The sequence below is a fragment of the Mastigoproctus giganteus genome, chromosome 9 (assembly GCF_048544385.1).
Source record: "Mastigoproctus giganteus isolate SK-2022 chromosome 9, ASM4854438v1, whole genome shotgun sequence".
In the NCBI taxonomy this organism is placed as follows: domain Eukaryota; kingdom Metazoa; phylum Arthropoda; class Arachnida; order Uropygi; family Thelyphonidae; genus Mastigoproctus; species Mastigoproctus giganteus.
This window is the reverse complement of record NC_143583.1, coordinates 103,433,713-103,461,651: the sequence shown is the minus strand read 5'-3', so window position 1 is coordinate 103,461,651 and position 27,939 is coordinate 103,433,713. Positions and strand designations below refer to the sequence as shown.

The following is a 27,939-nucleotide window of genomic DNA, read 5'->3' as shown; positions in this document are numbered from 1 at the left end:
TATTTCTTACTCAGCACTGTTTCTCCTCCCTCCAGATGAGGCACCTCCGTAGCCAGGTGGGCAGGAGCAACAGTGTATAGCACACGCTTCTTGATTAGACCAGGGTTTGAGCCCGTGCCCACCAAATATGGAGGATGCGGAAAGGTCAGGGAATGACCACCTCATATCCCTGGAGCAATATGGCCTTAGTTGCTAATGCTCCTAAAAACCAAATAACAAACAAACCCTCCAGATGATGGTTCCTTATATTCCACAGATTTTCTTCAGTTGAGGTGAGTCTACACATTGCCACTCTGAAATTTGGCATGTGCTTTCTGGTATATTATACTGCACTTAGGATTCATCTCTGGTAACTATGGTATGAGACCCCTTATCCAGAAAACTTGGGACTAGAGGCTTTCTGGATTTTGGGTCCTCAGAAAGAGAAATTAGAACAAGTATAAAACAAATAATTAAAAATATTATTAAGATTTGCTTTATCTAAAATGTTCGTAAATACAAATTTTAGTACCACTAGCATCAAATCAACTGACTAAACAATAGAATATAAAAATTAAAATGGTTTATTTAGAAAATAAAAATTAATACAGTACATATAAAATCCTAAAAATTAAGTGTAGATAAGTGTCATAAGTGTAGTTAAGCATCATATAAATGTCTGATGGCTGTCTGGGTGGTGGTGCCCACTGAGTATAAGTAACACTAGTCTTCTCTACTGGAGAAGCCTTACGTATTTGAGATATAATGAGAATGGCAACTTGTGAAGAAATTCACAATATGAGATGTTATATAATGATGCTACTGTACAACTTCAGTTAGTTTACTGTGTACAGCAGGGGGTGAGCAACCTTTTTAAATGGCAGGCCAAATTTTTTTTTTTAGCTTTCCATGATTTTTAGGATTATTAAAATGGTGTATAATGAAAAAATTGTCATAAACAGTTCTATGTTATTCATTGTAATATTTATACATACTCGTATTATAATTAATTTTATTAATAAGAAAAATGAAATACAAATTCAAGATAAAATTTCAAAAATACAATTATAGTATACAATTATAAAAAAATTAAATCAAATATTATTATAATTTCAAAGATTTAATAAAACCTTAATAATCATAGATTTTCAATTATGCATTGCGATAGTTTTCAATAAATACCTTCATAAAAATAAAATGGTGAATCCTCTCCAAATTATTTACTTTTATCTGCCAATCATTCACTGACATTTTTTGTTGAAATGTGCAATACACTTGCACTGCAATCACATTCTGCAGAGCTGAGAATACAAGTCTGTGCCTGCCTACCAGCATTGCCAGAAGCTGTGCTTGCCTGCCAATTACTTGAGTTGTGATAAAAAGCGGTACTCACCTTGAAATTAATCTGCGATGGTTTACTTAGGTAGCATGGTTAATGTTTAAGTTGAATTGTTAAATTGAAAAATTAAAAGGGAGGGAAGTAGGTAAAAGTTGGCTGAGTTAAATAGGCGCAAGGAAATAGAAGTGTACACATCCAATCCTTGGTTGTCATCGAAATAAAAGAAAAGAAAAGAATAGTTAAAAACTGTAAGTGAATCCGGTGATTCACTTACAGAAAAGAATAGTTAAAAACTCCAGCCCACGTTCGTGGGCTGGAGATTGCCCACTCCTGATGTATAGAAATGATACTAATGTCATTAACTTATATGACAGTAAACTTTTTTTACACAGTCTGAGGCTTTTTAACCCTAAATCCTACATGTGCAGATAAGTGTTAAAAAATAGATAATAAAAGATACTAGAACCTATATAAGGTTCTAGTAAAGTTCTATATAAGAAAAGTATATCTATAATTAAAATACACTAGAACCTAGTATGGGAGTTTGAAATTTTGCCCCCTCGAATATCAATACCTTTTACACTGAACATTAAATATTTCAATATTTATTAATGCAGCACAACCTCGATATAATGTAGGTGGTGGGGTAACTTTTAATGCTTGTATTATATCCTGAAATAAAATTTACTTATTTTTTTGTAATATGAATATGTAATGTGCAACAAGCATTTTTATTGTGAGCAATTTCATTTGGGGGAGGGGATTAATTTTCATATACCAAGATGCTCTTTCTCAGCTCACTCTGTAGCATTGCCAAGTGGGAGGAGCAATGAGCACATATTTTTTATTGTTGACAAATGTGTAAACACTCTGCATTAGCTATGGAATAAATACATTTGTATTTATCTCTTGTTCTCACTGTTAAAAGCAAGACAACTTTCTTATTTTTATGAAACAAAGATAATAAATTTTATTATTACTATATTCATGGCATGGATCAGCTTTTGCTATGTGATGCCTGCCATCCTCATATCACACAGTAGCCCCCGAACTGCCCCAAAATGACAGGGGATCTCAGCGTAAAACAGTTTATTTGCCAGCCCTAAGTTTCATTTTCAGCCATTTGGAACAAAATATCTATTTGCATGTGTTGACATACTTGTTCCAGGTTCGGGGAGGAAGTAATTGCTGTGTAACATCATAGCTATTGACAGTGATTGTTTTTTTGTAGGAGCGTTTGTTCCTGACTCTTTTTTTTTATGTTTATTGGGTGAGGGTAGCAATGGCTAAAAGACATATTATACTCTTTTACTAAGGTGATATTCTTACTTAGCAATGTTGTAGTGAGTTATTTTCATTTAAATAGTGAACACACAAACAAAACTTATTTCCATTTTTGATCTCTATTTGATACTGCAAAATGACAAAGTTTAATTATAGAATAAAATGTAACAGTGTTCAATATTGCAGCCCTTTTTCAGGAAGAACTGCAATATTGAATGCAATTTAATTTTTATAAGCTGCTTTCAATAAATGAAAAAGTTAGATGGGCACCTTCTCAAATCAGACCAATTGCAGTTGTTGGTTATTAACTTTAAAATGTGATAACCAACAATTGCAATATAAAGTTTTAATTTTAAAAGAAATAAGTACACATTCCCATTACATTACAGAAAAAAAAGGTTTGTTTTTGTCTGAATACCCCTTCATTACATGAATTATGGGAACGCTTTGAATTATGCCTTTAGCAGTTTTTGCAATTCTACGCATGGATTCATATCGTTGAAGAGGATTCCGCATGCTGTTGTTAATAAAAATTATAACTGAATATATTGCAATGGGTAACTCATTCTCATTTCCCCTTTGGAGGACACATGTATACTTTTTTGTAAGTTTCAATTTCCTGTGTGCAATTACTTGTCAGTGATGCACTGTATTTTATTTTATTATTTTTTTTTATTGTATCTCTAATTGGGCCAAGATAGATGAAAAATAATGTCTACTGTAATTATTCTGGGATCAATCTTTGTTTTTTATAAACATTTAATTGCTGATTGTCAGAATGTGCTGTACAAGGGAATACAGTAGCCCAGTAGTTCACATCTGGAAACCATTGCATTAACTGGTGCTCCCTCCATGAGGTATGGAGTTTACTGTTACTGGTGTCTATTGTGAAATTTTTGTTTCCATAAACTGCATTATTTTTTATATTCCTCTTCCAGAATATCATCACACTGGCATTATATCCAAAACTGCAGTATAACAAGGTATGTTATATCTGGGTTGCACTCTAAAAGAGATGTTATTTGTTATATATATATATATATATATATATATATATATATATATATATATATTTTTTTTTTATGAGAACCCCAAACACGAGAGGTATTAGAACCTATAGTACTTAGTACCGTGCTTGGGTTGGAGGTTGAAAAGACGAAAGAAGATATTTGTTGACGTTGGACTTGAACTTCTGTAGATTGTAATTTTCAGGAAATACGTATGAAGGAAGGTTGTTCCAGAAAACGGCAGTTGAATGAATAAATGAGGAAGATGAAAAGTTGGTTCTGTGGGTTTGACAGTAAATGGATGTTGACTGGTGGCGGCACGTGTTCGGACTGTTTTGAAAGAGAGAGCGGGAATTATAGAAGCCAATTCAGAAGAACAGTGCCCATGGAAGTATCTGTAGAAGAGGCATGCAGCAGAAACAGTACGTCTATGAGAAAGCGAGTGGAGAGACTCTGTTAGAGATGAATCATTAATTAACCTAACTGCCCTCTTCTGAATGGAATCAAGAAGCCTGAGAGAGGTTTTGGGGGCACCACCCCAGATGTGGGAACAATATTCCATGGCAGGGCGGATTTGCGATTTATACAGAGTGAGCAGCTGTTTGGAAGAAAAGTAACGCCGAGAGCGAAAGAGAAAACCAAGTTTTTAAGATGCAGAGGAAGCAATATTTGTAATGTGCTTGTGCCAAGAGAGATTAGAAGTCAGGGTAATCCCCAAAAGAGATATATCATTTTGCCTAGAAATCGGAGTGTCACTAAAGATAAGCATAGGAGCAGAAGAATCCTTTTTGCGAGATATAAGACAAGACTGAGTTTTAGAAGAGTTGAAATCAACCAAGTTGTCTTTGCCCCACTGGAGAATTACCTGAAGATCGACATTTAAGGAATTGGCAGCAGATTTTCGAAAACTTGAAGCTGATTGAGCAGGGCAAGGTTTCTCAAAATGAAAAGTGGAATGCAATGTGCTATCATCAGCAAAACTATGGATAGGATTTCCAGTCAATGGAAGAAGGTCATTGATATACAAGAGGAAAAGAGTGGGGGAAAGAACTGAACCTTGGGGGACACCGGCATTAGTGGAGAAGTTAGAAGACAGAGAGCCATCTACCATCACCCTCAGTGAGCGATCAGAGAGAAAACTGGATAACCAAATACTAAAAACAGTTGGCAAACCATAAGATGGAAGCTTGTTTAGAAGACCTTTATGCCAAACACGATCAAAAGCCTTTGAGATGTCAGGAGCAACTACTTGTGTTTCACCGAACCTTTCCATTGAATTAGTCCATAAATGGGTAACATAAGCCAGAATATCACCAGTGGATCGACACTGACGGAATCCATACTGGCGATCGTTGATCAGACGGAAGGTTTCTAGGTAGTTTAAGAGTTGCTGGTTAATTGATTTCTCCATTACTTTAGAAAGAGTAGAAGTAATTGCAATGGGACGATAATTGGATGGGAGGGATTTGTCACCCTTTTTAGGAACTGGCTGGATATGAGCAAATTTCCAAGCAGAAGGAAAAACACCTTTGGAATAAGAAAGTGAAAAAAGGTGGCAAAGAATAGGAGTAAGTTCAGGAGCACAGGTTTTGAGAACAAGTGGAGAAATACCATCAGGACCTGGAGCTTTCTTAGCATCAAGATTCATCAAAATCCTTCTGATATCCTTTTGACGGAAGGCCACAGAAGGCATTGAATGGAGTGTGTTAGGAATGGTGGGAGGTGTTTTACCAAGATCATTAATACATGAGTTGGAAGAAAAATGGGATGCTAGCAGGTCAGCTTTATCCTTGGCTGAAGTGACAACAGAACCATCAGGTTTGGACAGAGGTGGGATCAGAGATGGACAAAAGTTGCGGCCAATAGCTTTGGCAAGAGACCAGAATGCTCGGCTACCATTAGGGCAAGAAGCAAGTTTTCTACTCTTAGCCTGTTCAAACTCTAGTTTGGACTGATTAATAACTGCTTTACAATTGTTGCGAGCTTTGGTGTAGGCAGAAAATGAAACTGAAAAATTAGAAACAAGCCAATTACGATATGCAACATTCTTCTCTTGGGCAGCCTTAGCACATTTGTTGGAGAACCAAGGTTTAGATAAAGGACGAGATTTTAAAGTGGAGTGTGGGATAAAGGATTCCATTCCTGCAAGAATAATTTCACTGACACGATCTGAGCAAACGTTGACACCAGAAGTTTTGAAACAGTAATCAGACCAAAGAAAAGAAGTCTCGCAGGTCATCCCATTTTGCATTCTTGTAATGCCAAACAATACGAGGTTGGGAATAGCCATGAGATAAAGGTTCCATTGGAGAAGAGACAATCACCAAGTTGTGATCTGAAGTGCGTAAAGGACCTCTCACTTCGACCTTGTACTTAGAAGGGTTGTTTGTTAGAAAAAGATCAAGCGTATTGGCTGTATGATTAGGATTGTCCGGTATTCTTGTAGGTAAATGAACAATCTGTGCTAGGTCGTTAGTAATTGCAAAAGCCTCAGCATCTCGACCTGCTGGGTCGGTGTAACTAGAAAATGGAAGCCAGCTGGAGTTGTGAATGTTAAAATCACCAAGGAAAATTACCTCACTGTTAGGAAAGTTGGACTGGAGAAAGTCAAGTTGCAAAGAGAGGAAGTCAAAGAGCTCCAAGTGATTAGTGGAGTTGGGAGAACGGTAGAGACAACAGATGAATTTAACACAATGAGGTAGAGAGATTTTAAGCCAAAGAAGATCAAAGAGAGGAGATTCCAAATTGCCAAGTCTCTGACAGGGAATATCAGAACGGACATATGCACAAGTACCACCTTTGAGGCGAAAGGAATCATACAGCAAATAATTTGGACATCTGAGATGAGCAGTAGTTGAATCAACTGATAACTGAGATTCAGTCAGAAAAAGTACATGGGGTTTGGAAGACTGCAAGTGGAAATGGACATCGTTGAGATTGGAATTGAGACCACGTATATTTGTGAAATGAATTAGGAAGTCCTTGGGAGGTTTAGGTCTTTTCGCAGATAAGCTTGCTCTATTATTTTGACAATTCATGGTGTATTCAATAGTAAGAAAAAGTGGGTGGGACATGCTGTATGAAGTAATAAAATTTTTGGATATGGCGTACATGTGGTAAGAATATACCCAGATCCTTGACATAACGTGGCCTCGACAATGCTCCCTGCATACACACTACTCGGACTCCCTCCAGTCACTATCTGGCAGAGTAGAGGTAGCAAGATTATACACTAGCTGATCTGGAAGCCTCCTAGAGAGTTACCAATAGGTTTGGTCCGGTATACTATCTAGCGGCCGGCCTGCGAACACTGTTTTAGAGCTGTACCCTCGAAATGTAAGGAATATTGGATCTCGCCACGACATTCATCATAACCTCAAAAATCATCAATCATACTGCAGGATGCAAGAGATAGGGAAGGGTTGGCCGGAACTTAGCTCTAGAGACTAAACATGGGTTCCACCACTTCAAGCCTCCAATAAGCAAAGTGGTGGTATTTCACCGGTTGATGAGGTCATCTACCACCTAGTACTGCCTGGTAACATAGAGGGGCGGCATTCCTCCATGTGGTGTGGGCGCCACACCTCAACCCCTGCTTACGTTGGTTCACACCTGGGTGGTCACCCACCATGTACTTGTGCATGGAGGTTATACCCAGGATTACTAACAGTCCCACCATCGTGAAGGTGCAAGCAGAGGATTTGGCTGTCATAGACCGTCCGGACTTCGCCGAAATTGGGTCCACTTGACTTAAGTGTCACCCGAATATCAGTTCCATCAGCGTTTTAGACTCCCAGGTAGCAAGAACAGCTTGTCTGGCATATCTGAGAGAATGTCTGTGACAACCTCAAGGACCAAATATAATTTTTCTCTCAAATTTTCTGGTTATCACCAGAAAAGAATTTAAAAAATAATTTTTAATCATTCATCAAGGAATAAAAATAGATGGATTATCCAATAAATTTGCATTTTTGTTTATTTTTTGCTTGTGTTTCATTCTCTTTGGAAATTTGGAAATCTTATTTGGAAATTTTTTAAATGGCCCAAAGGGGGTCATGTGCTGCATAGAGAAACAGAAGTTGAAAACTTCATCTAATGCTGATGGTAAAAATTAGACACATCACTTTACCAATGAGTGCAGTGAGTTGCAAAAATGTGCTGCGAAACATAGCCATAACATGTGTGGAAACCATTTTCAGTGGAAGGAACCTTCCTCATAACCTCTGAGTCCACTACCGTAAGTTATTGAGGGAAGGCTGCAGATGGGATGGGAGAATGAGCTGACTAAACTACAGTTTTTCCTGAATACATTTCATCACATATCTAAGAAAGAAGACTAGAGATACCTCTTAATGTGAAATCAGTACTATTGAGTTCAATAATTATAACTGCAGAATTAGCTAAACTTATTGTTTATAATATGAAACACAATTATAAATAGTATAATAACGTACACAAATAGTAAAATACCAATTGAAAAATACTTTGCATAGTAGAGCATTAAAATTTTTTTTTTGCATATTTTAAAATTTGGAAATGACTGCATAGGTCTTGTTTGGGTGTCACAGAACATTTATTTATTTATTTTATCTATATTATATTAAACATTGACAAAAACCCTTAATGCTTTAACTGGCTAATTGCATTTATCAATAGTGAAATACATAAATGCAACAATTAAACTATAAAGCTATCACACAGCCTATAGTTTTCAAAAAGTGCTAGGATATTTTAGGATGGCAGGGTGATCCCAGGTCTGGAAATAAATAAAAGGTAACCTTTTTTTTTTTTTTAGGGAGTAGTGAGTACCTGAATTATTCATTTTTGAAACTTAAAGATGGTGGGTGATGGCTTTATGGATTTATTTTGTATTTCTGTACATTATTTTTTTTTGGGTTTAATACAACATGTAACAAATAGTATGAGGCTTTCGAAAGCTCTAGCTTTATTAATTGGTTTTTCAGTTGAAATAAGATCACTGAAACATAACATTACTATTTTCCATTTCTTGTAGTGTTCAGTTTCATGTGGAGATGGAAAAAAATATAGAGATGTCCACTGCCCTCAACCCAATTCCTGTAGCATTTATAACAAACCTCAAGAATCTCAATCATGTTTTCTGAAACCTTGTCTTGACTGGATAGTAGGGGCATGGAGTCAGGTAAGATAATTCATTAAAAAGGCCTCTGGAGTCAGGAACTTGATGATTCATTTTAATGCAATAAACACTGATTCAAGCAAAATAAAACAAAGTTTTAATATAAAATAAATCTGTACAATAAAATATAAACTGAGGTTAGAATAAAATAAATAAAATAAAAATTTTAAAAAAGCACTAAAAAGATTAAAATCACTAAAACACAATACAACAATAGCTTTTGGCAGCAGCAGCTGCCTTCATCAGCTGAACTGAGTCAGTGTCTAGTGCATTAAAATGAATCGTCAGGTAAGATATTTGAGTCAGGTAAGATATTTGATAAATAACAATATAGGTTATTTTATTTATTAATTTTTTGTTTTTAATATTCTGCCTTGGTCATAAGGAGTTGAGTCTAGCAGAGTATGTCGTTTTTCTATATTTTATTAAAAGTCTGTGTGTTGTGGGAGGGGGGGGGATACAGTTTGTGGGGTATATCTTGGAAAACAGCATAAGCCAAAAAAAAATCCCATTTCATTTATTATTCATTCTCTCCAATAGGTTGTCTAGTTCATCCTTGAATTTATTTAAGCTATCAACTTCCACAGCAACAGATGGAAGCTTTTTCCAGCAATCAGCCGTCGCTGGCTAAAGGCAAATTTTTGCACATCTATTCTACAACCATCCTTCAATTTAATTGGTGCCTCCTTGCGTGTAGTCTGAGAAAGATGAAAAATCCCGTCAGCATTGAGCTTGCTCAATCCATTCAAAGCCTTTAAACACCTGAATCAGATCACCTCGCAGGTGTCTAATCTCCAGATGCCGCAATTTACTGAACTTAATCCTTTCTTGGTAAGAGCACCCCTTTGTTCCCCTCACCAAACTTGTTGCCCTTGTACTCATTTCAGCAGCTCTGCATCCTTCCTAAAATGAGGCCTCCAGACCTGTACACAGTACTCAAGATGTGGCCTGACCATTGTCAATGGGATAATCACCACCTTATCGCTTCTAGCAAAATTCCTGTATATCATTGAGAAAACTCCATGAGCTGTCCTGACAGCATATTTGCATTGCTCAGAGAACTTCATATCCAGTTGCACAATTATCCCCAAGTCTTTCATTTCCCACCGCCCTGAGTTTAGTATCACATGTTTGGTACATTACTCTTTGGGAGTTACTGCTACCTATGTGCTGTACTTTGCATTTCTCAATGTTAAACTTCAATTGCTATTTCTCAGCCCATCTACATAACTTTTCTAGATCCTGTTGCAGTAGCATACTATCATTCCTGGCATTAACCCTGCCAACCTTTGTGTCATCTACAAACTTGGACATTAAGCCTGATATGCCTTCATCAATATCATTGATAATTATAGAAAACAACAATGGACCCAACAACGAACCCTGGGAGACTCCACTAATAACATTAGTCTACAAAGGGGAATATCCATTTATTATACCACTCTGTCTTCTCTCACTCAACCATCCCTTTATCCATAGCAGCAACTTGCCCTTAATGTCACACTGCTGCAATTTGTACAGCAGTCTTTTATGTGCCACAGTATCAAAAGCTTTCCTGAAATCCAAGTCTATGATATCATGATTATTTTTTGCATCCTGTTCCTTTGTGACTACATCATTATTATTATTGTTAACAGCTACAAAACATTATTACACAGCTTCAAAGCAGAAGCTTGGAGTATACATTTCCAAAGTAAAGAGAGAAGTAAATGTACATAAGAAGATTAGTGAATTGAAATGTACAGATAAAATAAAACTAAATAAATAAAAGTAGGACTCATCCATCCTATTTCAGTGAACAGGTAGGAGTAAGGCAGAGCACTGGTATTTCTTCACACACATTACACAATCAGAACCTTAGAACTTGCAAGAAGAGTCCATTTTAAGTCAGGTAACGGATGAGGTTAGCAATTTCAGTTGCCTCTTGAAGTGTCCGGGGGTGTCAAATATCTCCACATTTGCTTTGTTCATTGATCTTGCAGTCCTGTTGTAGAAGTTGTAGTATCCATAATTTGTTCTCGCATAGGATGGTTTCAGCAGTGGATGGTTTCTTAACGCTCTTGTCAGAGCGTTGAAATTTATTTGTGAGACGAGATGAGGGCAATTCAGGGTACCATTTAACAGCTGGTTAAGAAGGAGTAAGTCGGCTTTATCTCTTCTTTTTTCCAGCATTTCGAGTCCAGAGTAGTATCCATTCAAATTAGTCAGGAAAGATTTCCTCTCAACACACCCATGCTGTGTCAGAAGCATAATTGCAGCCTTGTCTAGATGATCCTGCATTACTTCTTTTACCAGTGACTCCATTATTTTTCCTGGAACAACAATGTAATTACTTCTCACCCTTTGATCTCCCTTTGTGAATTGGAGATAAATTTGCACACCTCCAGTCTGGAGGGGCTTCCCCTGAATTCAAAGATGCTGTCATAATTTTGGCTAAGGGTTTGGTTATTTCCTTTGCTGCCTCTCTTAATGTGAATGGATGGATCCAATCTACCTCAGGTGCCTTTCTTATGTTTAACTTCAACAACTTCTCTTCACTTTCCTCTCAGTCATTACGAAACTTAATGGCAAACCTATCCCAGTTGTTGAGACGCATAGAGATCTGGGAGTAACATTTGATACAAAACTTAAGTTCAAATCTCATATTGAACTGATTGTAAAGAAAATGAATTACTTACGTTGGGCAACAAAACAGCACCTCTTGCACGTGAAACAGACTACAACAACCGCATGATATTTAAGAACCACAGTGTATTCGGCCATTTTGTATGGCGCTGAATTGTGGGCATCAGCTACCCCTACCCACATTAGGAGAATATATGCGAGTGAATTCTGGCTGCTGAAGTGGGCAAACCATAAGCACCATCTCCCTCAACAGTTAAGAACCACGCAGTTCTCTGAGCAGCTTAAACTGCAGCATTTACCAGACATCATTGCCTGGAAATGATTAATAACCACAATCAAAATGATGACTGGCACAATATCATCACCATGCTTCTGGCAGCTTTGTGAGTGGCACATCCCGCCTTCTGCATTACGAGGCACAAAATCCTTGAGAATGAAGACCAACAGACTGAAGATTGCCGACAGGTTTATACCCGCCAGTGCGTTAGAATCAGTTCAGTGCCTAACGCATATAGGAATTGACCTACTAAGGCTCATAGAAGATCTGAAATATAGGAAACAAACGGCAGTGTGGTTCGCTGAGTCTACTGTTGCCTAATAGTTGTGTGAATTTCTGTCAAGAACTGTGTGTATATCTCGCACAAGTTGATCAGTGGATGTGATGTTAAGATGAACTTTTGTATTACAATTGCCAGGACTCTACACAGAAATGTAGTGATGAGTAATGCAGTTTATATTTCATCTTTTCGTGTATATTTAACCTTTCTTGTATATTTTAGACATTCTTTTATTCACATTTTATGGTAATCCCCTGGCATTTTCTGCTGTGAAGGGAATTTGTCACTTACCAATGTACACCTATATTTTAAATTTGGTAGTACAAATAAAGATTTTTTTTATTTATTTAAAATCATTTAGCTCTCTGTTAGAGATTGATAAACTTCTGGCATCTCCTTCCGTAAAGAATTCCTCATGGGTAAACATAGATGCAAAATGAGGAGGACCATCAAGAGCCAAACCATCGATATCAAGTGGACCAATTTGATTCATCCCCTTACTCCTAGTGCTTACATAAGTAAAGAAGTCTTTGCTGTTTTTATAGATTACAAGAAATCTTTGTCTGCATCCTTTGACAAAGATTTCTTGTAATCTACCTTAGATTGCCTAACCTTCTTAGTGGCTTGAATTTCAGACTAGTTTATATCTACCATAGGCTTCTGTATTGTCTGATAATTTATATGCATCCCATGAATTTTCTTCTCTGCCACGAGCCTCATCAGTTCATCTGACATCCAATTATGCCTGTACCTCGAAGAGAAATTTCTTAGTTGGTATGAAAAGTGGTTTCTGTAATTAATTCCTTGAATGCATTCAAGGAATTAATTCCTTGAATGCATATATTCAAAGAATTAATGCATTTGCATTAATTCTTTGAATTCATTTAGAATTTTCTGATGGTAACATGATTAGTTGTTCCCGCTGTATAGAATTTAAAAGTTGTCTGAAACCACTGTAGTCACCTTTACAAAAGCAGAAACCTTCTCTTTACCCTTTATGATAGTTACATCTTTAAGTAAATTCCACATCAATACACTGTGTTAATCACTGGCACCTAGTTGTTCTTTTATCTGCCTATTATTCTTAATGCATGAATAATCTATGCTGATAATCAGATAAAGAGTATTACTCCCTCTTGTTGGCTCTCTAACTTGTTAATGTTGAAAACAGTCATCCAGCAAATCCATACAAGTCTTGCTAATCTTTGAATGATCAACTCGTAAGTTCCAGTCAATATATGGAAAGTTAAAAATAATAATAGTATTTGCCACTGGCAAAAGAAAAAAAAAAAAGATATGAAAATACAAATTACATACTTCCCTTCTCACACAGGTAACTATCCAGTTGACCCTCGAATTTATTCAATCTGTCAGCCTCAAGTACCTGTGTGGGCAACCTGTTCCAGCAAGCAATAACTTTATGGCTAAAAGAAAACTTTCTACAATTTAATCTAAACCTCAACTTCTGTAATTTGAATTTATGCCTCCTAGTTCTAGAATTCTTTATAACAGTGAGAATTCCACCTACATTCGTTTTACTAACCCCTCTCAGAGCCTTATAAACCTCAATCTCGTTACCTCTGTGGTGCCTGGTTGCCAAGTCTCTTTAGCCCACATACTCAGGAGTCTTTCCTTGTATGGTTGTCCTTTTGCCAATATTACTATTCAAGTTGCAGTCTTTGGATCCTTTCAGGAAGCTCAATTCTTTTTTGAACACACTATTCTAAATGTGATCTTACAATTGCTTTATACAGCGGGATTATGACCTCCCTATCTCTACAGGATAATGTTCGATAAATCATCAATAGGATACCACGGCCTAACCTGGCTGATTTGTTTACACAGTTCAGAAAACTTCACATCTGCCTGTATGTTATCTAAACCTTGGTTTTCCAATAAATGTGCTAAAGCTGTTCAGGAGAAGAACGTTGCATATCGTAATTGGCTTGTTTCTAATTCTTCAGTTTCATTTTCTGCCTACACCAAAGCTCGCAACAATTGTAAAGCAGTTATTAATCAGTTCAAACTAGAGTAGAAAACTTGCTTCTTGCCCTAATGGTAGCTGAGCATTCTGGTCTCTTGCCAAAGCTATTGGCCGCAACTTTTGCCCATCTCTGCTCCCACCTCTGTACAAACCAGATGGTTCTGTTGTTACTTCAGCCAAGGATAAAGCTGACCTGCTAACATCCCATTTTTCTTCCAACTCATGTATTAATGATCTTGGTAAAACACCTCTCACCATTCCCAACATGCTCCATTCAATGCCCCCTGTGGTCTTCTGTCAAAAGGATGTCGACGAATCTTGATGCTAAGAAAGCTGCAGGTCCCAATGGTATTTCTCCACTTGTTCTCAAAACCTGTGCTCCTGAACTTACTCTTATTCTTTGCTGCCTTTTTTCACTTTCTTATTCCAAAGGTGTTTTTCCTTCTGCTTGGAAATTTGCTCATATCCAGCCAGTTCTTAAAAAGGGTGACAAATCCCTCCCATCCAATTATCGTCACATTGCAATTACTTCTACTCTTTTTAAAGTAATGGAGAAATCAATTAACTGCCAACTCTTAAACTACCTAGAAACCTTCCGTCTGATCAACGATCACCAGTATGGATTCTGCCAGTGTCGATCCAATGTTGATATTCTGGCTTATGTTGTTGATTTATGGACTAATTCAATGGAAAGGTTCGGTGAAACACAAGTAGTTGCTCTTGACATCTCAAAGGCTTTTGATTGTGTTTGGCATAAAGGTCTTCTAAACAAACTTCCATCTTGTGGTTTGCCAACTGTTTTTAGTAATTGGTTATCCAGTTTTCTCTCTGATCGCTCACTGAGGGTAATAGTAGATGGCTCTCTGTCTTCTAACTTCTCCACTAATGCCGGTTTCCCCCCAAGGTTGAGTTCTTTCCCCCACTATTTTCCTCTTGTATATTAATGACCTTCTTCCATAGACTGGAAATCCTATCCATAGTTTTGCTGATGATAGCACATTGCATTCCACTTTTCATTTTGAGAAACCTTGCCCTGCTCAATCAGCTTCAACTTCTCGAAAATCTGCTACCAATTCCTTAAATGCTGATCTTCAGGTAATTCTCCAGTGGGGCAAAGACAACTTAGTTGATTTCAATCCTTCTAAAACTCAGTCTTGTCTTATATCTCACAAAAAGGATTCTTCTGCTCCTATGCTTATCTTTGGTGACACTCCGATTTTTAGGCAAAAAGATATATCGCTTTTGGGGATTACCCTGACTTCTAATCTCTCCTGGCACAAGTACATTAGAAATACTGCTTCTTCTGCATATAAAAAACTTGGTTTTCTCTTTCGCTCTCGGCATTACTTTTCTTCCAAACAGCTGCTCACTCTGTATAAATCGCAAATCCGCCCTGCCATGGAATATTGTTCCCACATCTGGTGTTGTGCCCCCAAAACCTCTCTCAGGCTTCTTGATTCCATTCAGAAGAGGGCAGTTAGGTTAATTAATGACTCATCTCTAACAGAGTCTCTACACTCGCTGTCTCATAGACGTACTGTTTCTGCTGCATGCCTCTTCTACAGATATTTCCATGGGCACTGTTCTTCCGAATTGGCTTCTATAATTCCTGCTCTCTCCTTCAAAGCAGTCCGAACACGTGCAGCCAACATCCATTTACTGTCCAACTTCAAACTCACAGAACCAACTTTTCATCTTCCTCGTTTATTCATTCAACTGCCGTTTTCTGGAACAACTTTCCTTCATACGTATTTCCTGAAAATTACAGTCTACAGAAGTTCAAGTCCAATATCAACAAATATCTTCTTTGGTCTTCTCAACCTCCAATCCAAGCACGGTACTAAGTACTATAGGTTCTAATACCTCTCATGTTTGGGGTTTACATAAAAAAAAAAAAAAAAAATGTAACTCCCAGATCCCTTTCCTCCTCCACTGTTTTCAATTCAACCTACCATGTGTATAATTTATTTGGAAGTTGCTATTTCTCAAGTGTAATACTTTGAATTTAGCAGCATTAAAACATAGCTGTCACTTCTCTTACCATCTTTGAAGTTTGTTCAAGTCATCCCAAAGAAGCACTGCTTGGCACTGATCATTAATGACTCTACCAATCTTTACTTTGTCATAAATTTTGACATCATGCCTTCTGTCCCTTCATTGATCTCATTTATGAAAATGAGAAGAAACAGTGATCCAATAACCAATCCTTGAGGGACCTTGCTCCTACATTACACCAACCTGAAGAATATTCATTAATTACAACCCTCTGCCTTCTGCTTTGCAGCCTTCCAGGAATCCATTTTAGAATCCTACTAGTAATCCCAATAGTTCAAGCTTATACAGTAACCTCACATGAGGGGATCAAGTCAAATGCTTTGCTTAAATCCAAATAAACTATGTTGAAATTATTCCCTAAATTCAGCTCATGAGTAACTGTGTCAAAATAGCTTGTGAAGTTAGTTCAACATGATTATCCTGTAACAAAGCCATGTCGTGTTGTGGCCTTCAGAATATCGTATCTATCTAAATGTTCCTGGATTGCTCTCTTAATCAAGATTTAAGATTTTTACTACTACTGAAGATTTTCTTCTAAGATTTTTACTACTACTGAAGTCAGACTAATCAGTCTGTGGTTACCAACTTCACTCTTAAAACTGTCTTTATGTATTGATGATATGTTGGCACTTCTCCAATCCAAAGGAATCTCTTCCGAGTCCAAAGATGCCCTCATAATTAACCTCAGTGGTTCAATACACTTCCTGGTGCTCTCCCTCAAAACCACAAGGTATATGCCATTAATTCTGGGAGCCTTACTTGTCTTCATGCTCAAAAGTTTTTCTAACAAACAGTCATTTGTAATTACAGCATTACTAATTTCATATAGCTCAGCCTCACTCACACAGCCTCTTCTCAGTGTGAAGGGTTTTTCATTAGTAAAGAGTGATGCACAGTACCTATTCAATTCATCTGCAACATCAGCTGGGTTATCTAAGACTTTCCCACACCCAGTGCACAAGGATCATATCTGATTAGCTTTCTTCTTTGTTGTATTCACATATATTACAAATTCCTTGAACCCATACTTTACTCTTTTGGCGAGTTCTTCCTCATAGGCAGCCTTGGCCTCCCTAACCTTATTTGTGTTACAATTACAGATCATCTTGTACCTGTTGTAGGCTTCAGTACTTTTTATCACTCTGTAACTATTCCAACTATCTTTTTCTGCTCTATTTGACAGGCCAGCTCCTGATTCATCTATTTTATTATCCTCCTCCTCCTCCTCCTGGAATATTTTCTTAATAGTATGTGATTATTTTGCATAAAGCATGAGACTATGCATAAGATTCACTCATGAATGGGTTAGTGCCACTGCATCATGTTTTGTTCATAGTGAACTACTGAAGTAGATAATTATCATAATTTTAATTCTATCTCATTGTGAATACATTCACAACAAGTTACCATGGTATTGCGCTACCTTGAATAAGTATTGCTTCACCAATGGTGAAGACTAATGTTACTTATTCTTGGTGGATACTACCACCCAGTTGGCACCGTTTTGAGGCTTGTTGGCCTCTCCTCAGTGGGCGGGTAGGTACACTGGCATTGCAATCTTGACAATACAGTTATGAAGTTTAACTCTACAATATGGTGCAATGGCACTAATCCATTCACTAGTGCAAAACAATCACCTTAGTTTATACTATTCCACATTATCAGGCATCTTTCATATTGTTGGAGTTAAACTTCATAACTGGATTGTCATGATTGCAACACCAGGATACCTAACCATCCACTGAGGAGAGGCCAACAACCCTCAAAACGGTACCAACTGGGCGATGGTATCTGCTGAGAATAAGTAACATTAGTTTTCACCATTGGTGAAGTAATACTTATTCAAGGTAGTGCCATAGCAAAGCAACTTGTTGTGAAGGTATTCACAATATGAGATACAATTAAAAAATGCCAATTTATCTACTTCAGCAGTTCACTACAAACAAAATATGGTGCAATGGCACTAACCCGTTGTGGTATGCATGCATTCATGGCTTCTGTGGTTTTTGCTTTAAAAGTATTCCATAATTCAAATGTATTTACCAACCCTCGGCAATCTGCCCAATTCATAGATGCCATATAGTGGCTTTAATTTGCTACAATGGATAAAAGGATGGTTGAGTGGGAGAAGACAGAGTGGTAATCAATGGATACTGTTGTATATGGACTAATGCTATTAACGGTGCCCCTCAGGGTTGGGTGTTGGGCCCATTGTTGTTTTCTATATTTATCAATGATATCGATGAAGAAATGTCAAGCTTAATATCAAAGTTTTCAGATGATACAAAAGCTGGCAGGGTTGTTAATAACAGTAATGACAGTATGCTGCTGCTGCAACAGGATCTGGAAAAGTTGGGCAGATGGGCTGAGAAGTGGCAACTGAAATTTAACATTGACAAATGGGTAGTAACCCTAGAGAAATGTACCAACTGGGTGGTGTTATACTCAGGTTAGTGGAGAATAAAAGAGACCTGGGCGGGATAATCGTGCAGTCAGACATGGTTTTCTGAGCAGTGCAGACAGACTGCCTGAGTAGGTCAGGGGGTCTTGTCAATGATATACAGGAATTTTTGGAGCAGGGATAAGGAGATGATTATCCCCTTGTATAAGGCAATGGTCAGGCCACACCTTGCATGCTGTGTACAAGTCTGGAAGCCTCATTTTAGGAAGGATATAGAATTTCTAGAATGAGTACAGAGAAGGCCAATAAGAGGGGAACAAAGGGGTGCTCTTAAGAAGAAAGGCTTAAGTTCTGCAAATTGTAGCTTCTGGAGACTAGGCACCTGCGAGGCAATCTGATTGAAGTGTATAAAGCCTTAAATGGATTGAGTAGGGTCCATGCTGATGGGATTCTTCCTCTTGCTCAGATTACAAACCTGAGGGGGCATAGATTCAAACTGAGGAAAGACAGTTGTAGAATGGATGTGCGGAAATTTGCCTTTAGCCAGCGGGTAGTTGATTGCTGGAACAAACTTCCATCTGTTGTTGTTGTTGTGGAAGTTGATAGCTTAAATAAATTCGAGGCAGTACTGGACAAACATTTGGAATGAATGGATCAGTGAAATGGGAAGGGTTTTTTTTTTGGCTGATGCTGTATAAGCTTTCTTTCTTGCATCATATACCTCTAATAATGCTAACTGTCAAGGTATGGGTTTTAACTTCTTCTGAAGTTAAAACCCATACCTTTACCTTATCTACTGCAGTATGTTTCTTCATCTTCCAACTGACAATTGCACAGTCACTTCCTGTATTTTAAGCCCTCTGTGATGTCATCTGATTCATTAGTAATATTGAGGTCAAGAATATTTTCACCTCTAGTATTTTCTAACATGCTGGTACAAATAATATAGTTTATTTTAAAAAAAATTTCCCCCAAGGTGAGTTTCCCTCCCACTTATTTCAATCAGATTAAAGTCACCTATAATAAGGTATTCATGTTTCCTTACCCATTCCATCTGCATGTAAAGACTCTTGTTATATTCTTCACAATCTTCTGGTCTGTAGATTACTCCCACTCTCATTATTCCTTTACTTCCAACTAACTCACAGCACACAGATTCTATGCTGGGACTTAACTTCAGACTCAGCAAAAGCACTTTTTGCATTCAGGCTGTTCTTGATAAGATGCATGACCCCTCCATCCCTTCTATCTTCCCTATCTTTTCTAAATACATTATACTTACTATAGTGGAACTTGTTATACCCAATTTCTGGTTGGCACAATATTTCTGTTAGTCCTATTATATCAGCATTTGTTGTCCTAATCAGGAATCCAAATTCAGCCATTTTATTAGCATTCACATTAGCAGTGGCCATATAACACAAGAAAGCAAGCTTATACAGACAGCATCAGCCAAAAATAAAAATAAAATAAACTTCCCCTTTCACCCATCCATTCGCTCCAAAAGTTTGTCAGTTCTTCCTTGAATTTATTTAAGCTATCAACTTCCACAACCACAGATGGAAGTTTGTTTCAGCAATCAACCACTCGCTGGCTAAGGGCAAATTTCTGCACATCTTTTCTACAATTGTCTTTCCTCAATTTGAATTTATGTCCCCTAAGGTGCAGAAGAATCCCATCAGCATTGAGCTTGCTCAAACCATTCGAAGCCTTATACACCTCAGTCAGATCACTCCACAGGTGGAAGTATTGACAACACTTCTGACATTACTGTAAACACATTTGAGACTATGTAATCTTCTATAGTTTACTACCCTGATGCACCCTTTGAAGGTATTTAGGTTTGTATCCCAAGCTATATCTTCCTCCTCATTTGAAATGTTACTACCTTCAGAACATCTTATCAATATTGGCTGTTGAGGTAACAAACATGAATTTGTGAGGTGAGAGCAAGCAATACTTTGACCCATGTCATCAGATAGATGCAGATCTAAATTACCCTTCTTCCTGTAACTAGCAGTTCCCCTGAACCCCTAGAGTATCCTCAGTTATACTGGAAAAAATCCTTGCACCACCTTTGTTCAAATGAAAGCATCCATACAAAATAGATTCCTTCTACCTACAAATGCGGGCCATGCTGATTAAAAAATCCCCCTCCCTAGAGCCTTGCAGATTCCCTCAAGTCTCAAGTTAATCCACAAGGTTTTCAGCATATGATCCCTCCTTTCGTGTGTGGGCAGTATTGCAAACACTTAAGCACTCCGGCCTAACTTGCAGCATTTTCTCAACATAATCCTATATTTATCCAACTGATGGTCAAGAACATTTATGTTTAATATTGTTAGCCTCCGCACAAATAATAGTACTCTCTGATAATCTGTTGGTAACATCATGAATTGTTGCTCCTAGCAAACACACTCTGGTTCTGGACCACCTATCTTTATTACAAAAAATGTTACCCATTTCTCTGACAATAGTCTCCCAATAAACCTAGATTACCTTTGACCAGAGTAGTCTGCATTTGACTGTTCTTTTCTGGGACCTGAATCAGGGGTGCATCACTTGGCAGGTCACGAGATACTTCAGTCCCTGATGAGCTACAGTTATGTTTGTTTCTAGGGAAAGCACTCGTTTCTTTAGTGACACAAATTCTCATAATGCACCAATTTCTATTTGAGATCTGTACACTCCTTACATTGGTTGCAAAGAAAAGAATCATCAGATGAGATAGGTCAATCTAGACCAGTCCTAGAATACAAATACCCTTTATAAGACATTCTGTGTACACACCTACTCATTTTTGCTTTTCCAGTGATTATGTCACACCAAACTGACAGCACTGCACTGGCGACCCATGTCAACTGGATGCACTGCCTTATATTTTTATGTGCTTCTTAACTAAGAGCATAACCTTTCCCCCCTCCTATCCTATCTGTCTTTTCTGTATATCTGTGCTGGTAGCACAGTGGTATCATCACCATCCTCCTCACACTGGGTGGAAATAACTCAGGTTCAAATCCCTGTCAAGGATGCGAGGAACTTTAATGGGCTTTTTTACTCCGTGTCTCAGGCTTAGATAGTAAAATCACCTCCCTCCAGAAACTGAGGTTTTTCCATTCAGCAAAACAGGCAAATCGACCAGAGAACATATGCAATTTACAATTACAATACACATGGGTATGTGTAAGAAATTACCAGGTGACCCTAATACAGTAAATCCCCGCTATTCGGGGGCTTACGTTCCTGAGAAATGTCGCGAATACCGAAAACGTGAATACTGAGTTATGGCTCCCATAGTAATAAAGGGGTTCCATTCCAAAGTATGAAATATATAAGAAAAACTAGTCTAAAATTTTGTCTATGTATGTATTATATGTACCTTCATAATATGACTATGTACATAGACAGTACATAGTGAAATGCAAGCATATGGCATTGAAATGAAAATAAGAAACAATTTAATATTAAATGTAATATTTATTAGAAATTTCAAACCACTGCCTTTGCTAGCTAAAAAACTTATCCCGCCAGTGCTATCACCAGTTTTGCTAAGGTGTTGATAAAGGAGTTTTGCCTTTTCACGAATGATCAGTGAACTTAATGGAATTTTATTTTAAGTTCGGTCTTCTATCCACGGATTTAAAGCTTTTTCCATTTTTTCTAATTTAACATCACGAGTTACAGAGCAAATTTTTGAAGCAATTAGCGCGTTTTCACGGACACTACGGCGGATTTTTTCTTCCGATTTTTTGATTGATCGTACCCTTGACTCATTGATTTTATAATGTTTTGCCACTGAGGAGACACTTTCACCATTAGAAATTTTATCTAATAACTCAATTTTATTCGATAATGTCATCACCTTCTTTCATATTTTCACATTTCTCTTGTTATTCGTAGCCATATTTTTGTATGGGTTAGAAAGAACTTATCCACAATAAAGTCACTTTCTTCCATTAACACACTTGAAAAAGTCTTTTTTATCACTTTTGTAAGCATATCAATTTATAAATTTATTCAGTTTTTAAGCATATAAATTAAAAGCAAACGACGAAACCTTCCACGACAAGCGCATAACACATACTGAATGAGAAATTAGCGAGAAACATCCACGCTCGCGATTTTGTCACCCCTCTCCCCCACCCACTGAGTGCTGTTTTGACCGAGAAAGATAATTTTAGCCACACCCATATTTTTTTATGGTGGAAAATATTCACGGCACTTTAAAATTCACATTTTTTTTAAGGTTTCATTTTATATTAAATCAGCGACCGCGAATAGCGGGGGTTTACTTTACTGTATAATAGTTTGGTTTTTTTGTCCTTTCTTTCTTTCTTTTCTTTTTTTTTTTTTTTATGAAAACCCCAAACATGAAAGGTATCAAAACCTATAGTACTTAGTACCGTGCATGGGTTGAAAGAGAAGTGGCGGGGGGGGGAGATGCTGTACTCAACAAAACAAACACACTGCCAGCATTGGCACATACCTAAAACAGATGCTACAACCATTAATGGGAGAAATCCCGGAAACTGCCAAAAAACATAAACACATCTGCACATGTGATCTTGCACTCCACTTTCCTTTCTGTATACATTGTACTCCCCGTATTCAAATTCTGCATCCTTAATATTTCAGTGGCACCGTGTCTCTGATATCCCAACAATGTCTGCATTTTATGCTTGACCAGCACTTCAAATTTATTTACTATGTCCCTAATCTAGCATTGGTGTACATGCACACGGTCTTACTTCTAGTTATTCTGACACAGCCCATGTATTTACTATCGTCATATATTCTGCCTATAATGTCTGGGCAGAATTGAAGGCGCTTTCAGTTTAACCCTAATCGTGACTTTTTTTCAAAATTTCCCTGTACTTTTTAAGTTAAGTATGCCTGCAGATCTCCTACTCTTAATGTCATTTATGGCAGCATGTACAACAATATACAATGTGGTTTCTAGAACTAAATTTAAAATAGATTAGATCTCCTTTCCACCTCACTCCATAAACTTTAGTCCACAATGCAATGTAGATTAAATATACTGTTTCTATCCATGTTCAATTTTGAATAAAAAAGGCGAAAGGGCAGAATGTTTGCATTGGGCTCCTCTTCCAGTTCTAATAACTGGAAGAGGAATAGTTCTGATTTATATATTTAACATTTCATGTTCTGTCATTCAGTCTGACATGTTTCCATATAAGAGTAACATCAAATGGTAGTGTTTAATGATGAGGAATTATTCAATATAATTAATACCCTCCCAGTTGTTGTTGTTGCTGTGTGATTGACCAAAATATTAATTTCTGTATTGTATGTTAAGATACTTTATTAATTATTTTGTTCTTTATCAATGTTTCCCATTCCCAAAAAGTGTTTGCCCATCTAATAAAATATTTTTGCTGATTGCTGTGTGTTTCCCTTTATCAAATACTACCTATGGGTTTGGGTCTGAGTTGTCCTATGTCTGAAATCTATCTCTCAAAAATTGGACAATTGTATTTAATACTCATTTCTTCCTTGTGTTAGGTATTACGGAAGAAACCTCAATGATATTTTTTGTGTTACAGATTCATGCACCATCCGGGAGGTCCTACACGATTTTAATCATATTCATTCTAGACTGTCTCACATTAGAAACTAAAGAAAGTGATAAGAAATCGTTGAATTTTTAAAATTTTACTCTTAACCAAGATATGGATGATATTCAGTTTAATATTTACAAGAAACCAACAAATACCGGCATTGTTTTACATTACAATAGCATTAGCAGAGGAATCTGATGCAAGAAAGCAAGTTTATATATCATCAGTCAAAAAAAAAAACAAAAAAAAACTTCCCAATTAACCCATCCATTCACTCCAAATGTTTATCTAGTTCTCTTTCCTCAATTTGAATTTATGTTCCATCAGCATTGAGCTTGCTCAAACCATTCAAGGCCTTATACACCTCAATCAGATCACCTCACAAGTGTCTAGTCTTCAGATGCTGCAATTTGCAGAATGTAAGCCTTTCCTGGTAACAGCAACCCTTTGTTCTACTAACCAATCTCACTACCCTTCTCTGTACTCGTTCCAGCAGCTCTACATCCTTCCTAAAATGAGGCCTCCAGACCTGTATGCAGTACTCAAGGTGCAGCCTAACTATTGCCTTATACAAGGGGCAATCACCTCCTTACCCATGCTAGCAAAAATCGTGCATATCATTGATCATTAACAAGACACCATGAGCAACTCTTGCAACCTGTCTGCACTGTTCAGAAAACTTCATATCTGACTGCACAATTACCTCCAGGTCCTTTTCACTCTCCACTAACCTGAGTGTAGTACCACCCATTTGATACGTTACTCTGAGGATACCGCTACCCATATGCAGTACTTTACATTTCTCAATGTTAAACTTTTAGTTGCCACCTCTTAGCCCATCTGCTCAACTTTTCCAGATCCTGTTGCAATAGTGTACTATTACTGTCATTAACAACTCTGCCAACCTTCGTATCGTCTGCAAACAGACATTAACCCTGATATACTTTCATCAATATCATTAATATGTACAGAAAACAAAAATGGGCCCAACACCAAACTCAGGGGGACTCCACTAATAACATTAGTCCACTCTCTGTTTACTGCTTGATTACCACCCTGTCTTTTCCCACTCAACCAGCCTTTTATCCATTGTGGCAACTTGCCTTTAATGCCATACTGCTCCAATTTGTACAGTAGTCTTCCATGCGCAGCAGTATCAAAAGCTTTCCTAAAATCCAAGCGTATGATATCAAAATTATTTTTTGCATCCAATTCCTTTGTGACCACATCATAGTATCCAGTCAAATTTATCAGACAAGATTCTACTTAACAAGCCTATGCTGTGTCTGTACTATAACTGCAGTTTTGTCTAGATTGCTTCTTTAACCAGTGACTCCGTTATTTTCCTTGGAACAGAAGTTAAACTAACAGGTCTGTAATTACTCGTGTCATTCTTTGACTGGTCTGTGTGAATTGGGGACACATTTGCACATCTCCAGTTGATGGGGACCTCCACAGAGTCCAAGGAAGCTTTCATAATCATGGCTAAGGGCCTGTTTACTCTCTTTGCTGCCTCCTTTATTATAACTTTATAGATCAGATCCCATCCACCCCAGGTACCTTTCTTATGTTTAACTTCAACAATTTCTCCTTCACTTTGCTCTCAGTTATTACAAAATCATTTAACTTCCTGTTAGTTTGATAATCTTCTGTCCTCAACTTCCCTACAGACTTCCTCATGTGAAATGCAAAATACTCATTCACTTTGTCAGCTACCTGAGCAGAATCATCAACAATCGAACCATCAATATCAAGTTGACCAATCTGATCCATCCCCTTTCTTCTAGAGTTTACATAGGTAAAGAAGTCTTTGCTGTTTTTCTTTGCATCCTTTGTCAAAGTTTTGTCATAATCTGCCTTTGCTTGCCTAACCTCCTTTGTGTCTTGATTATAGACTATATTATTTCTCCAATAGGTATGTGTCTCCTGATAATTTATATGCATCCCATACATTTTTCTTCTCTGCCATGAGTCTAATTAGTTTATCTGACTTGGGGACACATTTGCACATCTCCAGTCCACTGGGACCTCCGCTGAGTCCAAGAAAGCTTTCATAATCAATTAGTCCTAAACCTCGAACATTATTTCTTAGTTGGTATGAAAAGCCTATTGGATATTGTGACTTGTGATACATGATCATGCTCAGCTGACTTTTGTTGTTGTAACCAACACTGTATACTGAAGTATGTCATTCACTGACTAGCTGATGAAGAGGCACTTCGTCTTGAAAGCTTCTGTGTATTTTAATGCTTTTATCTTATTGTATTTTAATGCTTTTATTTTATTTCTGTTTTAATATTTTATGTATATATCATTTGTTTATTTTAATAAATTTATTTTAACTAGTTAGTTGGTCGTTGCTATAAACTTGTATGACGATGATGATGAAAAGCCTAGTAGTTTCCAAGATTAATTCCTTGAAAGCTTCCCATATAGTATTTGCTGTTGATAACATCATCAGTTGGTCCCACTGTATGGAATTTAAAAACCTGTCTGAGACCACTGTAGTCACCTATACATAAAGCTAAAAAACTTCCCTTTACCCCTTATGGTAGTTGCATCTTTAAGTAAATCCCATATCAGTACACTGTGATCACTGCCAACTAGTGGTTCCTTTATCTGCAGATTCTTAATGCACGAAGAATCACTGCTTATAATCAGGTAAAGAGTATTACTCCCTCCGACTGCCTCTCAAAGATGCTGCTGTAGAAAACAAATATCCAATAAATCCGAAAAAGTCTTGCTAGTGTGCGAGTGATCAATCCACAAGTTCCAGTCTATATCTGAAGTTAAAATTGCCTATTATAAGACAATCTGATTTACTGGCTCACTCTATTTCTCTGTACAGTTGTTCACTGTACTCATTAGAATCATTAGGCCTATAACACACTCCTACTCTCAACTTGGTTTTCCCATTGGTCATGTCACACCAAACTGACTCAACACTGCACTATCCACCCATGTCAATTGGATGCACTTACTTAGATTTTATGTTTCTTAACTAACAGCATCACCCCTCCTCCTCTTCTATCCTGTTTATCCTTTCTGTACACATTGTACTCCCCAAATTCCAGCTCTGCATTCCTTATATCTGTGAGACACCATGTCTCTGATATCCCAACAACATCAGCCTTTGGTGTCTTCACCAGCACCTCAAATTCATCAAATTTATTTACTATACTTCTAGCATTGGTGTACATGCAAGTATACGTGCACCTGTTCTTACTCTTAGTTACTCTAACACAACCCATGTATTTACTTTTTCTATGATGACTCCCAGCAGTTCTTGAAAACCCCAATACCTCGCTTTCCAGGCTGCTGCTTATTCCAATAGAAGCAGTGCAAGAATCACTTTCATCTCTGCCTGTGGCTACTGTTAATCTATTAGACTGTGAATCCCACAAGTTAGCAGTTTTCTGACCCACCTAACACTGCCTCGATAGCATCAGCAAATATTCTTTCACCCTTTCAATTTAAGTGTATCCCATCCTGTGATACTTCTTATCATATCTGGTCAGAATTTCAGACACCTTCAAATTTAACCCTATGTTGTGCCTTTTTTCAACACTGACCTGTACTTAGCATTAGTAGAGGCATATGATGCAAGAAAGCAAGCTTATGCAGCATCAGCCAAAAAAAAAAAAAAACCCACTTCCATTTCACCCCTCCGTTCGTTCGAAATACCTGTCCAGCTGAGCCTTAAATTTATTTAGTCTATCAACTTCCACAATAAGGGATGGAAGTCTGTTCCACCAACCAACTACCTGCTGGCTAAAGGCAAATTTCCGCACATCTATCCTACATCTATCTTTCCTTAATCTGAATTTATGCCCACTCAGGTGTTTATTCTGAGCAAGAATCCCATAGGCATTGAGCATGCTCAAACCATTCAAGGCTTTATACACCTCTATCAGTTTACCTCACCGGTGCCTAGTCTCCAGACACTGTAATTTGCAAAACTTAAGCCT

At 37.5% G+C, this 27,939-nt stretch overlaps 1 protein-coding gene across 1 annotated transcript in view; it reads left to right on the top strand.

Moving 5' to 3' along the window:
* LOC150080606 (A disintegrin and metalloproteinase with thrombospondin motifs 6-like) overlaps nt 1-27,939 on the top strand; it is a 518,673-nt gene that overhangs the window by 445,768 nt on the left and 44,966 nt on the right. The window contains exon 23 of the mRNA XM_090381965.1: nt 8,624-8,770. Within this exon, the coding sequence (XP_090238091.1) occupies nt 8,624-8,770 (147 nt within the window). The remainder of the gene's footprint in view (nt 1-8,623; nt 8,771-27,939) is intronic.